Raw genomic sequence first — 18,766 nt, 5'->3', positions numbered from 1 at the left:
TGTCTGAGTCCCGAACACTAATAGGAAGACTGTTCCATAACTGTGGGGCTCTATAAGAGAAAGCTCTTCCCCCTGCTGTAGCCTTCACTATTCGAGGTACCGTCAAATAGCCTGCATCTTTTGATCTAAGCAGGCGTGGCGGATTATATAAAACCAAAAGGTCGCTTAGATATTGTGGTGCGAGACCGTTTAGTGCTTTATAGGTTAATAAAAGTATTTTATAGTTAATGCGAGATTTTACTGGGAGCCAATGCAGTATTGATAATATCGGTGTGATATGGTCGTACCTTCTAGTTCTAGTTAGGACTCTAGCAGCTGCATTCTGGACTAACTGGAGCTTATTTATATTCCTACTGGAACATCCAGACAGTAAGGCATTACAGTAATCTAATCTAGAGGTGACGAATGCATGAACTAGTATTTCCGCATCATGTAGTGACAATATGTTTCTTATTTTAGAAATATTTCTGAGATGAAAGAAGGCTATCCTAGTAATATTATCTACATGAGCATCAAATGATAGGCTGGAGTCAATAATCACTCCAAGGTCTTTAACTGCTGCACATGATGAAACAGAAAGACCATCCAGAGTAACCATGTGATCAGAAAGATTACTTCTAGCTACACGTGGGCCTAATAAAAGTATTTCTGTTTTCTCAGAATTAAGTAGAAGGAAGTTAGTTAACATCCAATGTCTAATGTCCTTTACACAATCCTCAGCTTTACTAAGCTTCTGTCTGTCCTCTGGCTTCGCTGAAACATACAACTGTGTATCATCAGCATAACAGTGGAAGCTAATTCCATGAAAAAAAAAGAGAACTGTGTATGATTGGTTAAAGCTAGATAAACCTGCTTCGTCTGAATCCAGTCTTCGTGAGTTCGGCTGTTTTACTTATCTGAAGTGTAAGATAGATCTTTTAATCAATTTTATAGTTTGAACTTGTGGGCTAGCAGAGTCAATGTAGGTTGGAGAAGCAAAATGTCCTGGCTACACCAAAAATCTAAACTTTAACAAGGTAAATGATGACAATTAATATTATCGTACAGAGATCTTTATTTTAAAAAAAAAATGAAAATAGGTTTTTACAGTGGGTGACTGGGTGTATTTGTTAAACTGAATGTTTTGTGTTTTTTGCAGATGCAATCCCATACGTCTAGACATCTTTGCTGTGTGAAGAGACGTTACAAGTAGGTCTTTATTAGATAAAAAAAAGGATTACGACAATAAGGACAAATGGGGAGAACAAGGGATGTGGAGGGCCCCATGCCTGTGTTTGCCTTAGGTCCCAAAATGACTTAATCCTCCCCTGCCTCTCAGGCTGACACTTCTGTATTAAAAATTCTTTATTCTAATATTTTCAGATACGGGATTTTTTTTTATTGCCGTGAGCTGTAAGCCGTAATCATCAAGATTTAAAACAAAAAAGGCTTGAAATTTCACTTTATGTGTAATGTATCTAGGATATATGAAAGTTCCACTTTTTGAATTACATTACAGAAAAAAAAAAAAAAACAACTTTTCTACGATATTCAAATTTTTTGAGATGCACCTGTTCCACCTTGAGTTTGACACACAATAAGACATGGATCCTGATATTAGTTATACAGTAAGCTATTAGTTATAGAGTAAGATTGCAGCAACATTAATCCTTTAATACTTCAAATTGAGTTGATTTGTTTAAATCTAGCAGCTGGACAGGTTTAAATTTTCAAAATGGCTGCACAGAACATCTTAAGGAAACGTGTTTATTTGTGGCTAAATCAACAATCACAAGAGTACCAGACTTTTTATACTGATAAATTTATCCTGATGGACAAAGAATCCAACATGAAGGTTTTAATCAGTGTTTTCCCATGTTCAGAATGTAAAATGTAGATCAACAAATCCCTAATTAGCTCTAAACTTGCTTTAATCTAATCCTTGTTGCTGCAACTCACTGTATGTCTACGTAACCTGAGATTAGGTCTTTCTCTCATACAGACATCAGAATATATTCATGCAAACAGAACAAAGGCTGTAGTAAAAATCCTCAGCACTTCAAGCTCATGTCCATCACTCAACGTACAAGCCCAGAATTATGCTCTTCTATTTCAGGTCCGTATTTACAGTAGCTCAAGAGTCCTCTGCTTAGAGGAGCGATAATTCCCAGACCCTCTGTGTGCGTACGCGAGAGGGGTAACGTAAAGTGGTGTTGCATTTGCCATCAGGAGACGTGTCCCTTCATTCTCTGTCTTTTTCTAGCACCTCAATGTTGGCTTTTCTCTTTCGGTTGCCAGGTAATTTAAGTGTTTCAACACTGGCAGTCTCTTCATCTGAGCTCTCCTCCTCGGATGACTCCTCTTCCTCGCTGCTGTCCGAGTCCTCCAGCTCCACCACAGCAACATCCTATTTAGGAAACACACACACGCACAAAAAGAGTGAGCATGGTTAGCAGGATATGTACAGGGATAACTCTGACAAGCACAAATCAGTAGTACGTCTTATGAAAGCAATACATTTTAAAAGACTTCTCCAGACATTTTTTCTTGACACTTTCCCACATACATCTAAGCACTTCAATCTTAAATCGTTTAGGTGCGCATACAGAGTACGCATGCCAAATTCGAATTGCAGTAATTATCGGGGTCTCCCTCATATATCACTCGCCAGCACAACGCCCTAACCACCAAGTCCACACAAATATAAACACTGAATTCTGACACATGCTTACATTTGTCACAAACTAGGTCAGGAGACTGGTTTCACTCCAGAAACCAAGTGACCAGGTCTTACCATCTCAATGACACGCTCTGCTTCCTCAACACTCTCAATGTCAAAGTGACCTGCAGGAAGGGTCTCCATCTGCTGCCTTAACGTCTCATTAGCCCGGGCCATGTGAGGCAGGAAACCCTGGACCCTGTCTAGAACTAACACACACGGTATTAAACAAAGAAAAGTGTATAATCGTTGATATAAAACACTTCAGGATGTGCTAATAATCCACTCTGGGGTGGTAACAGTGTAACAGTAACTCTGTAGAAAGTCCAAACGTCCTCACCACTGCTTCTCAGGACCTTCTCCGTGCGCAGCGACGACGCACACTTGGATTTCAGTAACAGCTTTTCAGGAATTCCTGCAAGTAAAAGAAACAGCGGATAATAAGGGTGGTTCGTAGACCCTTGTTTGGGAAAGCGAAGATTAATCCAAGCTTTTTAATGTCAGCCTTATATTGTACACTAGAAGTGGTCAATGTGGTGATCACACTATCGTTACAACATTTATTCTGAATAACTTCAGCTCTATAACTTTATCTGACTGCATGTTAAATAAAAAATAATAATAGAATAATAATAAAGTCATCAAATAAAACTCTCTAACACAAATGGAACTATGGGAATTATGTTGTGATAAAAAAAAAAAATCCAAAATAAATCAAAATAATTTTATATTTTATCATCTTCAAAGTAGACATCCTTTTTGCCTAGAACGTCCAGAAAAGCATTCTCTGTGTTTTCTCAACCGATTTCTTGAGGAATTTCCCTGAGATGCTTTTTAAAGGAGTTCACACCTACGCCGGACTCTTATCGGCTGCTTTTCAGTCGCTCCGAGTCGTCCTTTTAAAAAAAAATTTTTTTTGTAAATAAAATGTTAGTTTTCTAATGAAAGAAATGAATATGTCGGCACGAATATATTTCTCTCTACAACACCGATTTCACACATTTAATCACACACCTTCAGATCAAAAGCTTTTTAAGATCATGAGAAACATTTCAGTCGAGTGTCTCCAAAATTGAGACAGGTAGTGTACATCTGCATAAATATGACCTAAAACATCATCAGATTTTCACACAAGCCCTAAAAGTAGATAAAGAGATCCCAATTAAACAAACGAGACAAAAATATTATACTTGGCCCAGGACGGCTTGCCATCATCTATACAACAATGAATTCTGAATTATTTCAGCGAATTTTAAAGGAAAATATCAGGACATCTGAACTGAATCTGAAGAGAAAGTGGGTGATGCAGCAAGACAACGATCCTAAACACACAAATCGTTCTACCAAAGAATGTTTAAAGAAGAATAAAGTGAATGCTCTGGAATGGCCAAGTCAAAGTCCTGACCTTAATCCAATAGAAATGTTGCGGAAGAACCTGAAGCAAGCAGTTCGTGTGAGGATTAAAATTCCTCCAAGCCGACGTGCAGGTCTGATCAACAGTTACAACAGTACAGGACTGATCAACAGTTACAAGAGTGCAGGTCTGATCAACAGTTACAACAGTGCAGGTCTGATCAACAGTTACAACAGTACAGGACTGATCAACAGTTACAACAGTACAGGTCTGATCAACAGTTACAACAGTACAGGACTGATCAACAGTTACAACAGTGCAGGTCTGATCAACAGTTACAACAGTGCAGGTCTGATCAACAGTTACAACAGTGCAGGTCTGATCAACAGTTACAACAGTACAGGACTGATCAACAGTTACAACAGTGCAGGTCTGATCGACAGTTACAACAGTGCAGGTCTGATCGACAGTTACAACAGTGCAGGTCTGATCGACAGTTACAACAGTACAGGTCTGATCAACAGTTACAACAGTACAGGACTGATCAACAGTTACAACAGTACAGGACTGATCAACAGTTACAACAGTGCAGGTCTGATCGACAGTTACAACAGTGCAGGTCTGATCGACAGTTACAACAGTGCAGGTCTGATCGACAGTTACAACAGTGCAGGTCTGATCAACAGTTACAACAGTACAGGACTGATCGACAGTTACTACAGTGCAGGTCTGATCGACAGTTACAACAGTGCAGGTCTGATCAACAGTTACAACAGTGCAGGTCTGATCAACAGTTACAACAGTACAGGTCTGATCAACAGTTACAACAGTGCAGGTCTGATCAACAGTTACAACAGTGCAGGTCTGATCAACAGTTACGGGAAACGTTTAGTTGCAGTTATTGCTGCACAAGAGGATCACACCAGATACTGAAAGCAAAGGTTCACATACTTTTACCACTCACAGATATGTAATATTGGATCATTTCCCTCAATAAATAAATGACCAAGTATAATATTTTTGTCTCATTTGTTTAATTGGGTTCTCTTGATCTAGTTTTAGTCCTTGTGGAAAATCTGATGTTGTTTTAGGTCACTTTTATGAAGAAAACTCTAAAGGGTTCACACATTTTCAAGCACCACTGTATTATACACACACATAAAACGTATCTCCTATTCTGCCTGATTTTTTTTATTCATTTATTTTTTATTTTTGTCAAAGTCTTTCTCTAATAAATCGCTTTTGCTTTAGTTTGCACCAGCCGGTAATGCTACACGATCGAAAACATGCACCTTTAAACCAAAAGATTCACAATTCGCTCTGTTTTGTGAATAAATAAAGCTACCGTGTCCGTTCCCGCAGTCCAGCAAATCCCGAGAGGTACTTTTAGGACTGTTACTCTTCTTTACGTCCATCTTTTCCAGTCACTTTCCTTATTTGCAACATGTGCGATGTGTTTACTCGAACAACTTCCGGGTGAAAAAAAAATATCGAAACGCCGAAAAAACACGAATAACACCTCTAGCGGTGAGCTGCATGAATAACACCGTATGCCCTCTAGCGGTGAGCTGTACGAATAACACCGTATGCCCTCTAGCGGTGAGCTGTACGAATAACACCGTGCGCCCTCTAGCGGTGGGCTGCATGAATAACACCGTATGCCCTCTAGCGGTGAGCTGTATGTATAACACCGTGCGCTCTCTAGCGGTGAGTTGTATGAATAACACCATGCTCCCTCTAGTAGTGAGCTGTATGAATAACATTATGAATGTTATCATGAATCATGGATATGGTATCGAGTATCACATCATGAATAGTATCGACCACCACCAGCGGTTAAATGTATTAATAATTTGAAAAATAAACAATGTATAAATTGTTATATAAACATATAAATGTCATAATATATGAATCCATAAATATACTATAATATATAATATTAGGGTGTCACAGTAGGTAGTGCTGCAGCCTCACAGCTCCAGGGTCCTGGTTTGATTCTCAGCTCGGGTTACAGTTGTTGTTGCAGTGTACTGAATGTTTTCCTTGTATCCTCATGGGTTTCCTTCAGGTTTACAGGATTCTTCCCTCTGTCCAAAACTCTGTAGGTGGATTAGCTATGCTAGATACACTAGAGCTCAAACTGGGGACCTATATAAGATAGGTGTGCATGGTGCTGGGCAATGGACTGGCACCCCACCCGGGCTGTGGGTCTAGTGTTGCAAGGATAGGCTCCCTGCTCAGGTTAAAGCAGAACTTCTGGGTGAAAAGTTACAGCAACAACAAAAAAAAACCCCAACACAACATTACTTTATGCACTCTCTAGCAGTGTGCTGTATGAAATTTTCTGCAAGCAAAACCAGACAGCCTTAATGATGTTCATAATTTGAATGTAATAAATAAATTAGAGTGTTTAAGACTTTTACAAAATACACAGTATATAATTTAATATGTTAGATTAAGTGAGGCTGTGTACATTTTGTCAGGGGAGCAGTAAAAGATTCCAAGCTCTCTGAGTAGACGGTGGCCCACGTGGTTTCTATGTAGACCCGAATATTAACCTGTCACAGGATTTAAAATTCTTAGCACCTGTGTATGCAGTATCTTTTTCAATTCATGTAATAACATCTGTGCAGGTGACCAGTCAGATAACACCTGGCCTACTGCCATATTATTGATGTCAAGCCAAGGGTTTGTTTACATGTGCGTCAGTAGTAGAAGTTTTCCAGAAATGTTGCATGTCCTGAAATTCCAGTAAATCTGGTAACATTATAAGTAAATCAGGTCGCTTACACTTGTTATGTTAAGATCCTTTTTGATATGCACTCGTGTTCTGAGGTTTTTGATGTATTGGCCTTTATTTAAAACATAGTAGGCATTTATGATACTATGTTACATATTGGATTCTTGAAAAGTCTTAAAAGGAAATACAACACAGTGCTGTTGAATTCTGGATTATGATTGGTCAGAAGGCATTGATTAATTTTCTGTAACAGCAGCTCTGACAGTAGCTATTCAGTTTCAGCTATTATTCAAATCACAGGTTTATTTTAATGCATTTGTTCAAATATGTTATCATTTCTGCTTATACAGGGACTTGTATGGGAGACTCTCCACATCATTTAATGTTAACAATAAACAGATTTTTTTTTTAAAAAAATGTTGTTATTTAGCAACAACCTTTAATTGTTTAATCGATATGGTGAAGATTTCAATAAGGAAATCTTTATTTAATATTTTGGAAGGAGTTTGCAGTGTCAGCGCTTTGTAACAGTCAGAGGTAACGCTGTAACTTTAGGTTTTCCACCACAGGAAAGTCTTCAGGACAGAGGAGATTACTGTTTCTGGTTTCTCTGTAACATTGGAAGCTGCAGTATTTTTGTCTTATTCAAGAGAAAGAGAAAAAAAGGCGAGGCGGTGAGAACAGGAACTATCTTATTTTGTGACTTAGTGGTTAGCATGTTCGCCTCACACCTCCAAGGTTGGGGGTTCGATTCCCGCCACGGCCCTGTGTGTGTGTGGAGTTTGCATGTTCTCCCTGTAATGCGGGGGTTTCCTCCGGGTACTCCGGTTTCCTCTCCCAGTCCTAAGACATGCATGGTAGGCTGATTGGCATGTCCAAAGTGTCCGTAGTGTATGAATGGCTGTGTGAATGTGTGTGTGATTGTGCCCTGCAATGGATTGGCACCCTGTCCAGGGTGTACCCCACCTTGTATCCCATGCTCCCTGGGATACGCTCCAGGTTTCCCCATGACCCTGTAGGATAAGCGGTATAGAAGATGGATGGATTTTCACAAATTGCTGTGGTATAAGCAGATTAAAACACTTCAGAATTTTCTGTTATTGGAAAAGAATCAACTTTGGGGTGGTAAGAGTTACTCCACTTTGTATCGGACCACATCCCCCCCCCCCCCCCATATATATATATATATATATATATATATATATATATATATATATATATATATATATATATATATATATATATGATCAAATCCTTATCATATACAGAATGACAGCTTTGTCATCTTACTTAAACTAAAACTAGTGCTAGACTCAAAGGAAAATTCCAGCACGGCAGATTTTATCTAACAAACAAATTATATCGCCTAAAGTAACACAGTCTTTTACCTAATTGTTAAAAATAATGAAATGATTTTTGATTTGAGACTTGATTATTAATATACAAAACATGATATCGTGTGAAATTCACGTCTGTTTAAAATGATAATAATAATAATTTAGATCAGCACTGATTTTCCACTGGAAATAACACTGACGACCCTTAGTCATGAGTTCTGAGTGAAACAACACTGCAATAATAGGAAAACTGAGCGCTTTATCAAAGTAACCACCATATTTTGTACAATCACAACATCTCCAGAACTATTTAAAATAAATAAATAAATAAAATAAAAGTACGGGTTTTTTTTTATAACCTGGAATGACTTTTATTATATTTCTTTGCGTATGGCAGGTTACACCACCCCACTGCAATGACGCCACATCACTACCAGAACTGTAAAGTCCAACATCCTGAAAGCTTCATCTTCGCGGAGGAATATTTCACTTTCTACAGGTTTGTGATCATAATGAACATTTTAAATGTTATTCCTTATTTATTTATGACCAGCTTAATCTGTCGTATCGGTTAAGGTAAAGGTGAATAAAAGCGAGCTGAGGTGTTTACTGCTTTTTAAAAATTTATTTTTTATTTTTGCTAGCCAGCATGCTAGCTTCACTGACTTACAGTGTTTACTTTTTTAGTTCAGTCTCACGTCGGAATTTAATAAATAAATAAGTATTTGCTCCTTTACATAAATACACTTCCGGTTTTGCTATATGTGTAGTTGTCTTGTCAAGTGAGAGAGAACACGGCATTCTCGCCTTCACATGGCATCTCCAGCATCTCACAAATGAAGTTCAGGGGGTTAGACGTCCCAGTCAGCATACTACTGTACTAAATAGTGTAGAATAGTATCGTAGTGACGTGTTATATTGGCGCACTATATAGAACTGTAGTGTGCGGTTTAGGACGGAGCGACTACTTCGCCTGGTTTCCTTGTTTGTTTGTGATAAATATCTTTAAATTAAAGGTGAGATTAAGTCCAACAGGAGCGCAAAGGGAATATCAGGAGTGAGAACTGTCCAGATTTGGACCAGGTCCAAGTGCATTAACTTGTCAGAGTGACCCAAATTTGTCACCCTTGGTTTATCTTTTCATTATTATTATTATAATTATTATTATATTTGTGTTTTATGACGTCAGACTGGGTGAAAGGCCCGTGTTTTGTACATGCTTAGGTTTGCACTAATCTGTCATAGCATATCCGAGTGTCTTTTAGTGTACGGTTAAAGTTAGTTTGGTTTGATCCTCAACTCAGATTACCATTTGTTCACATGCTTTCCTCAGGGATCTCTGGTTTCCTCCAACCTCCTAACATTCCAGTAGGTGAATTAGTGAATCTAAATAGTCTCTTAAGTGTGAATGTACACTATATGTCCAAACGTATGTGGAAACCTGACCATCACACCCATAGAGTACGTGGTTCTTCCCCAAAGTGTTACTGCAAAAGTTAGAAACACACAACTGTTTAGAACGTATTTGTGTGTTGTAGTGTTTCAGTTTCCTTCACTGGAACTGAGCGGACTCGCTGAAACCTGTTCCAGTATGACTGTGCCACTGTACACAAAGCAAGCTCCATGAAGACATGACATCTTTTGCCAAGGCTGGAGTGAAAGAACTGAACCCCAACCCCACTGAACACCTTTGGGATGAACTGGAACACTGACTGAACCCCAGGCCTCCTCACATGACATCAATTCCTGACCTCACTAATATCCTTGTGGCTGAACAAATCCCCTCAGCCACACTCCGAAAACTAGTGGAAAGCCTTCTCAAAAGAGTGGAGGTTATTATAACAGCAAAGAGGGTCTTAATCTATAACGGGATGTTCAGAAAGCATGGTGTTTACGATTTTCACAGGATAAACAATCTACAGAGATGTACACATTACTATAACATCAAACAGCTTAATTGCTCTTGTTGTAGGGTGATCATTAGTAGGCATAACACCCATGACATATTTTATAGGACAGGTTATACGTATGCTACGAATACACTAATTACTCTAGGCGTTGGTCCTGTGACAAGCACCTTTAAACATCCCCTGTATTATTATTGTTCGGCTTTTTGAACTCCACCAATACTTTGTTTCGGCTTGGGGTTAGGCAGGAGATGATACAAAAGAGCGAGTGCTCTTCCTGGGTCGTTTTCATAACTGAGAAAAAGTGTGAGAACTTTTATTTTTTTTACAGGATTTGATATAAAAATTGCTGACATATCAAATGTGTATAGGTGAAAGACAGCATAATATTTTTTTAGGTATGAGAATACAGATTAAGGTGTAAATCTTATTTATGTTTGGTTGGCTGTTTTTCAGTCTAGGTAATAGTAAAAGCAATCCTAAATCTACGGAATAGACGCAGGACTAATTGGCAGGTACTTTGATTACAGTTTATCTGTGCTACTGGTCTAATAATAACCTTCCAGCTTATTATTAGACACTCTGTATAGTATATTGTATCAGATTTCTAAGAGTAGGCTGTGAGGTTTTCTTTCTCTCGTTCCAGGTCAGAACCTTTGTCAGATCCAGTGTTCATGTGAAGACTATGCTTCATGCAGCAGTGTTCCTGATCTCACCGTTTCCTCCTTTGCGTTCCAGAGGGCCATGAGCCAGCCCAGCCTCTGCCTGCAGTATGAGCCTCCGCACCATTGGGGGTGCTCTGTTCCCCTCCCTGCGCCCTTACCTGTTTGTGAGCAACAGTGGTGATAGCGGAGGAAGCCGCTGGGGCTCTATCTCTCTGAAACCAGTGTCTTCCCTGCTGCACACTATGGTTCCTCAAGGTTACACCGCGCTGCAAGAAGAGCGACTGACCATGGTGGAATTGAACTCGCCCAAGGCGGAGACGCACCAGAACGGCTTTCACCGCGAAGGCCGCCGCCCCTCGGAGCGTTCCGGAGATGGCCGATACAGCGAGACGGAGCCCATGCTACCTGATGCTGGGCTCTCGGGAGAGGAGGCAGATGAGGAAGAGGAAAGCGAAGAAGAAGACCAGAAACCAGCCACACAAAACATGCCCAAGGAGTCACCACTGGCCATGGCTCTGCAGATTCTGGTGCCGTTCCTGCTGGCTGGCTTTGGCACGGTGTCAGCTGGCATGGTGTTAGACATAGTGCAGGTGAGTCTCATGCTTCATCATGACATCAGTATGTCAAAAACGCCTTTAGTTGAATAACGTGAACCTTAACAAGGAATTTAGAAACGAATTGCGTGCTATCTAAGTCTGTATACAGCAATGTTTTTTTTAAAAGTTCCTGCTTGTTACAGCAGCTAGATTTGCATTTCTTGATGCAAATCCACAGTGGTTTCAAATAGCTGAAAGCAATGGAAGGAAGAGAAATAGGAGACATAAGAAAAGAAAGGGAGGTGTGGAGAAGGATAAATAAACAAGGTAAAAGAAAGAGAATGAGATCATGTAAAAGGGATAAAGAGAAGAAAATTGAATGATGGAGAGAAAAATGTGAGATGAAAGAAATAGAGGAAAGGAGATCAAGAAAGAGAAGTGAAGAAGTGAGAGTAGGGTTGCTATAGAGTGTGCACCTGTACTGTGTGTGGGTGTTTTAAAGCGAAGCTGCTGATTGGTCAGCTGTAATGTAGATATCATCACTAGTGGCAATGTTTTTAACTGGAAAAAAAGATTTTTTTGTCTTTGTTGAGTACAAAAGTTTGCATAACTTTAGGTCTAAAGGGGAAGAAAAAAAAAGCAATATACTTCATGCCACAAGACATTTAGTTTCAGTTCCATCGATGTTCTTTCACTATGACTAATATTGAAAATACATGAAACAGAATTTACAAATTATGTTATTACTTTTCTTACTGCATTATTTTGAGAACATTTGAACATAAAAACAGACTTTTGAAGTATACAAAGTGAAATGATCCAGAATATCATGGGAGAAATATGTAACCATACAGACCGCGATCTCAGCCTGAGGCAAGTGCTCACATGTCTACTCGGTGCAAAATGACCTCGTTTTCCGTATCGTAAATCTGAACAAACTGTAACAAACTTGCTTACAAAGTGGTGTCTGAAACCAGAAACAAAACACCCTCATACACAAAGTCAAAACATGATAAGAATAAGATCATAAATAAAAGGACATCACTCCATTATAGTGGTCGTGTGTGCCTTATATGTGCAATTTTATCCCATACAAAGCTACTGATATAAAGACATCTGATCATTTGAATGTGATATAGTGGATATGTGTCTGGTTGGTCATTTGTAAGGATTTAAAACAATGGGGTGTGCTTTTATAGGAAAATAATCAGTGACAGGGTGGTGTGATGTGGCCCAATGCAAAAGTGAGTTACTGTAACCACCCAGAGGCTGTTTATATCCCCACAGCACATCTTGAAATTGCTCTTAACTTATAACACAGCTGAATATTTTATTTATTTATTTATTTATTTATTTACAGTTTATAGTTACATTTAATGGTGTGAAACTTCCACAAAACAAATTAGTTCCTGATTTCACTTGGGTCATACACGTTGTTAAAAAAAGAAGTACTTCTAGCATCGTCTTCCTCTTTCGAGCTTAATAACACCAAAAAAGCTAGAAAAACTACAAAGTACTGAATCCTGAAGACAATCCAGTGGTGGAAAACTATTAAATAAATATAAATTTGCTCATTTGTTTACATTTATTGCCTCTCTCTCTCTCTCTCTCTCTCTCTCTTTTTCTCTCGTGCAGCATTGGGATGCATTCAAATACATCACAGAGATCTTCATCCTGGTCCCTGCTCTCCTGGGTCTGAAAGGAAACCTGGAAATGACTCTAGCCTCCAGACTCTCCACAGCGGTTAGTGTCTAGCTCTTGTGTTTCCTTTGGGGGGGGGGGGGGTTGTTCGTTTTTTGTTTTTTTCCCTTTCAGGCAGCTCAGTTACTTTATTCTCTGGTATCTGATTTTAATATTTTACAGAATAGTGACCGTGGTTTCTTTTTTAATCCTTACGCAACAAGAGCCATAAGATTTTTTGTTTGTTTGTTTGTTTAAATTTATGAGTAGTAAAGTTAAATTGTGGCATTGGCATGAACCAGCTGATTATTGTCAGTGTTTAACAGTGACTCCTCATGCGTTCATCAGCTGAATTCATAGCAAGGCATGTCACGATCACTGTGTGTAGCAATACGTGAGAAATGAAACCCTCGGGTGTGGTGGTGTGATGCGGCTGATGCTAAGTGGAGTTACTGTTCCCAAAAGCTGATTGTTTTCTTATAACTGCACATCCTGAGGTTCTCCTATATTGTATCACAGCAATTTGCCAAGTACATTTTTATTTATTTATGAATGAATGACACTTTGTAGTCTTCCAAAAGTTGTGAAATTCAATCTACTCCTTTCAGAATCTTTCACCATATCAACAATTGCACATTTAAAAAAAAAAAAAAAAAAATTTGTGTGTACAAGTCTCTGTGTAAGCTATTACTATAGAAATGATAATGTATGAGAATGAGCGCATTAATATATATTCATTAATAACCTAAGCTCTGAACTTAGTCACCCCTTCTGTTATAGAAGATTAATCCACACCTTCTGACCAAGTTCAGGATTTGAGAATTCAACCAATCTAGTGATATTTACAGTACATATTACAATCTTGTATTTTGTGTCCAATTTATGCAGAAGTAGTGCCATCACCGTCGTAGAGAGTCAGTGGTTCTGCTGAATTCGTTGGCCATGTCCGTTCTTGTTCTGAGTGCATATATAAGCGCACATGGCTCTGTGGGTTGGCTGTTGCTAGTTTTAAACCGTCTTAGTCTTTTATTATCATCGCAGGTGTTCATTTCGCAACCGTCACAGCCAAAGCCAGTAATGCATCCTTAGACACATGCAGGCTTTAAATTGGGTGTGTCCTTTATTTACAGATCCCTGTTTTGACGTGAGAAGTTTACCAAGCGTGTGTATGTACCCAGAACGGCTGTTCTGATAGAGATCTCCCATGAGATTTTACAGCCTGTAACTTCTGTACAAATCTATACGGAATATTCTTTAAAAGCATTCATTCATTTCATATGCTACAGAAAGTATTTACCATAATCTAGGAGGAAGGGACTTACGTGTCTAATTAATAAATCATTTAAGTGAATTGTTTTTGACTGCTAAATATGTTGAGCTTGATCTGTATGTGTGTGTCATACCTATGCAGCTTATCTACAGTCTGAACATGTTGCTATTGTGTGTGCTGTAATTTTCATCTGTATTATCTAGTTTTCCTTTCTAAACAACAATAGAGCTCGGTTTGTCTGTGAGATGATCCAAAAGAAGGCTTCTGGGTGTGCTTCCATACTTATGAAAATAACAAATTGCATGTGATTTATATATAAACTAGCATTGTTTCTTTCCAGACACAGGAACACAGCCTGTAGAAAGACAGATTTTCTCATGTGAAACTAATTGTTTGAAAAGGGATCATGTTTATTTGTAGGTCCACTCTGAGAACGAAGGCGTGATTTGGCATCTTTATATCCACGTAGTTTAATTACATAAATTCTGGCCTTTTCTACAGGCTTGTATCTCAAATCTGGAATTTGCCGACGCAGCGCTTCTGTCGGATTTTTTGTTTTGTACCTCCATCTCCATCAGCAGCAGCAGCAGCTTGGCGTGTCAGGGAGGTCACCCTCAGTGTGTGAAATAGCTAGCGTTCCCCTACTGAATCTGTCGTTCACACTCGAGGTGAGACGGCAAACAAACGCCGCAGTGGAGAAGCTCTGGCCTTCTGTTTTCTCCTCACACAGCTGTACCCGCCACAGTCACAGCCCAGCTGCTCTGTCTTTCACACAGTTAGCCTGTGGTTTTATTTTTCTCCTCTTTTTCTTATGAACACACGCTGACAAAGTTTGTGGTCTGATCATTATGTAATAGGCAAACGAATGATCTACTTTTTCCCCCCTGCTCAGACCTCTTGGTACATACTCAGGAGTTTGTACAAACAGCTTTTCCTAGTTCCAGAACTGGTTTTCTCACACTCTTTTGTGTATTTACATAACACCGCCAAAGATTTTGTTTTATTTCCACTGAAAGATACTGTGCCTACCTCTACACTTCTAAATTAACCTGCTTATGGAAAAACATTACTGAAAAAGTAAAGAATTATATATTTACGGGAATGGGAATGGAGTTCTCACTTGGATTATCATCTACATCAGTCTTTGTTTTATTACCTGAGGTACAAGTCTCTCATGGCATTTAAACACGAGCCTCATGGTCGTCTCTTCATGATAACATCGGTGGGGAAGTCATCGCTGATTTAATTCTCTCACTTCTGTTTGTTGACTACATTACTTTTTATTGAAGCCTTTTTATCAGGTCATTTAAACATTTTAAAACTTGGTGTGCTACACACAGTGCACAAGCACACTTCTCTGAGGTGGCATTGTGATGGTACAGAGGCATCTCAGACATTTTGACAGTCACTTAGCAGTGACGTCCAATGGGTTTTCCCGGACCGCCACACATGTATCCTCTTTTTATTTGGCTGTGTACCTATCCATTGTTGTCAATATCCATCCATCCATTTTCCATACCGCTTATCCTACACAGGGTCGAATGGAGCCTGGAGCCTATCCCAGGGAACGCAGGGCACAATTGCGCACACACATTAACACACTATGGACAATTTGGAAATGCCAATCAACATACGATGCATGTCATGTTGAAATGTTGGGATAAAACAATGCTTTTTATGGAAAAGCACATATAATGTAAAAGAGTTTCTAGTGCTAGGTCTAACCACTGGTCCGATCAATCAAACTCCCATGTTTCTCATGTGTATAAATCCAGTAGAGTGCAATAAGCTTTATTCTGTCATTCTGCGATTTTTTATGATTGACCCACATTCATTTAAATGTCTGTACTAGTGGTCTTTTTGACCCTTTCCCCAATTTTGACGTTGTTGATTTTGGACTGCTGCCTAAGATAAAAACTCTTGCACTTTGCGCTCAAGTTTATGAGAGCTAAACTGGTTATATTAAAAATGCATTCCACTGCAGTTTCTTTTCTAATTCCTAAAAAGAGAAAAAAACTATATTGTGTCATGAATTGTGAACCTTTTGTCCTTTTGTTTATTAAAACAAAGTTGGCTTAAATACAGACCTCAGTGCATTGAAACACTTAAAAGTTAAAAGTGGCCTATCTATAGATATTTATTTAATTCTTTTCTTCACTGCTTTAAACAGAAACTACAGACATCTCTTTGCAGATCTAACCGGTCCGTGAGGTTTTAGTGAACATGTAAAAAGGGAAAGTGATTGAGGTGCATTTCTATTATTAGATCTGTCTGTTCTGCCATTGAAGCTGTGTACTGAGAACTGTGTACTTTTGCACATACACTCAGGGATGAAGTGAAATGAGAGTGCATTTGAAACAGTGGAGTATGTTCATGTTTTCTCTGCTGCCTCCTCAGGTGAATGTTGGCAAAATGGACTCGCCCATAGAGAAGTGGAACCTCATCATTGGCAACTTGGCACTAAAACAAGTAAGATTTAACTACTGATTTGGAGGTTGTTTTAAAACTTACTCAACACACTAGGTCCAGTGGCTCAGACTTGGATCTGCAATTTGGCCATTACTGATTAGTGCAAGCTTAGATGAAAGATTTTCCATAGTTACACTGTATGACATTTCAATTCATCTATTTTAAAAAAAAAAAACCCAACTTATTAATATTCCAAAATATTAAAACTGAAAGATGCTGAAGTATTTCAACTGAGATGATCTAAAAGCTGCTTCGATGATACAAAGAACTTAACTAAGCATACTAAATGCAAAGGGTGGACAAACAAGTTATTATTGAACATTTAGATCACATTCATAAAATGAGATACAATCATTGGAACTGAAATCATTTTTGATATTTGCACTATTAATATCTTAACATTCATACGCTAACTTACCAAAAGTCCTGTTACTATAAATTACATTTTCGCCTTCTTTTTTTGTGAGAATTTTGGCACTCATCTAATTAATAATTAAATGCACCTTGGGGTATGTGATTGTCTTGACGATCATCCCTGTATCTTCAGGTCCAAGCAACAGTGGTGGGGTTTCTGGCAGCAGTGGCAGCCATTATTCTTGGCTGGATCCCTGAAGGAAAGTTCCAGATGAGTCACGCTGTGCTGCTGTGTTCCAGCAGTGTGGCCACGGCCTTCATCGCCTCCCTGCTGCAAGGTATGTCTCAGTGGAGTACTGCCACGTTCATTTAAATGGACTAAATGAACAATTTCCGAATGGCCACAGTTCTGTTTCCAAGTAGTGCTTTCATTTAAAGGTACCGTCAACAATTTAAATCAGAACTCTTTATCTAACTTCTCCTTACGTCAGTGAAATTGCCACTTCAGTAAAGTCAGAAGAAAGTCAGAGGGAAAAACACCAGGCTCTTTTGAGCAAGAGGAAGAACAAATGACTTCGACCATCACCATCAAGTTATGCTTGCTTTTGTTTTTTGTTTTTTTGTTTCCCCGTTTTTTGGGGGTTTTTTTTGTTCCAACTCTCCCTTATTATACAACCGCTACCACTTGGGTAGGGTGAAGGCTAACACATGCTTCCTCCAAGACACGTGAAGCCAGCCAGTCGCATCTTTTTTAAACTGCTGCTCATGCTGCATCACAGGGCATCATAACAAACGCAGATGAAAGAGCTATCTGCCCGCTTCCACATGCATGAGCTCACAGATGCCACCAATTGGCTCCCAGCAATGCTTAACTGTGGCATCATTGAGATTTATCTCTTGATCTCCTGACATTAGGGCAAATGTTTTCCTGTTGCGCAACTTGATGTGCGATGGGATTGCTTTTTAGGCATAGCATCTGTGTATTCTTGCATATTCAGTGCACGTGCATGACTGGGTGCGTGGGCGAGTGGCTGTATTAGTTTGCATTTCGGGTTTCTGAACAGGATCTTTAGGTGACTTGCATCAAACAAAATTGTATCTTTAAAGCTGCGCAGATAATAATCCGTGATGGAAAGCTTTCACTCCAGTATAAACCTGTAGAGCAACATTGAATGATACTGATAGCTAGGACATGGCTCCTAGATAGATTTGACATTCAAAATTACTAGATGAATTTTTGAATACAGCAGAGGATAAGCAGCAAGGTCTTTGTTTCTTTGTGGAACAAGCTCATTCACTTTGGATTGTATGGCTTGCCGTTGCAGTTGAACTTCCCTCTGCTATATGCTGTCTGTGCTAAGCAATGTTGATTTCTCGAATCTGATTGGTCAGAAGGTGTTGATTAATTTTCTGTAACAGCAGCTCTGACAGTAGTTGTGACTGCAAAGCAAGTCTACTAATCTGTGTCGGGCTGCATCACACCACCCCGTGTGTTGAATATTTTTGAATATCAGCAAGAATAAAGTGTTCAAAAGTGTTCCAAAGAGGTGAAAATACTAGCGGTCAACTAATAGCGGATTTTACAGATACCAATAACGGTATCTGTAAATATAATAAGTTGGGCAGTACCTGCCAATAACCAATTAATCAACCGATAGTTATTAAAATTGATACTGAATGAAAACATAACACTCAAAGTAAAATATTGCTGAACTTTATTCCAAAAATAAACGGTACTGACTGTACCATGAAAATA

General features: G+C 39.0%; 2 protein-coding genes across 4 annotated transcripts in view; one reads left to right on the top strand and one right to left on the bottom strand.

Moving 5' to 3' along the window:
* Positions 1 to 1,036: 1,036 nt before the first annotated feature.
* On the bottom strand, positions 1,037 to 5,642 carry nopchap1 (NOP protein chaperone 1). The gene is made up of 4 exons (XM_053650902.1): positions 5,398 to 5,642; positions 3,039 to 3,113; positions 2,774 to 2,907; positions 1,037 to 2,386 (listed from the first exon to the last, which is right to left on the bottom strand). Exons 1-4 carry the CDS (start codon positions 5,465 to 5,467, stop codon positions 2,222 to 2,224), a joined length of 444 nt encoding a protein of 147 aa, XP_053506877.1. The 5' UTR covers positions 5,468 to 5,642; the 3' UTR covers positions 1,037 to 2,221.
* Positions 5,643 to 8,523: 2,881 nt separating this feature from the next.
* Positions 8,524 to 18,766, top strand: part of slc41a2b (solute carrier family 41 member 2b) — a 30,460-nt gene continuing 20,217 nt past the window's right edge. The window contains exons 1-6 of one of the 3 annotated variants that reach the window (XM_053650899.1): positions 8,558 to 8,628; positions 9,668 to 10,551; positions 10,775 to 11,291; positions 12,873 to 12,980; positions 16,585 to 16,656; positions 17,204 to 17,348. In XM_053650899.1, the coding sequence (XP_053506874.1) occupies positions 10,809 to 11,291; positions 12,873 to 12,980; positions 16,585 to 16,656; positions 17,204 to 17,348 (808 nt within the window). In that variant the 5' untranslated portion in view covers positions 8,558 to 8,628; positions 9,668 to 10,551; positions 10,775 to 10,808. Of the gene's footprint in view, positions 8,629 to 9,667; positions 10,552 to 10,682; positions 11,292 to 12,872; positions 12,981 to 16,584; positions 16,657 to 17,203; positions 17,349 to 18,766 lie in introns of all 3 variants that reach the window. The other 2 variants (XM_053650898.1, XM_053650897.1) reach the window with 2 other exon arrangements.

The sequence above is a fragment of the Ictalurus furcatus genome, chromosome 19 (genome assembly GCF_023375685.1).
Source record: "Ictalurus furcatus strain D&B chromosome 19, Billie_1.0, whole genome shotgun sequence".
NCBI lineage: Eukaryota > Metazoa > Chordata > Actinopteri > Siluriformes > Ictaluridae > Ictalurus > Ictalurus furcatus.
Note: the sequence above shows the minus strand (reverse complement) of the source record. Positions and strands in the feature narration are given on the sequence as shown.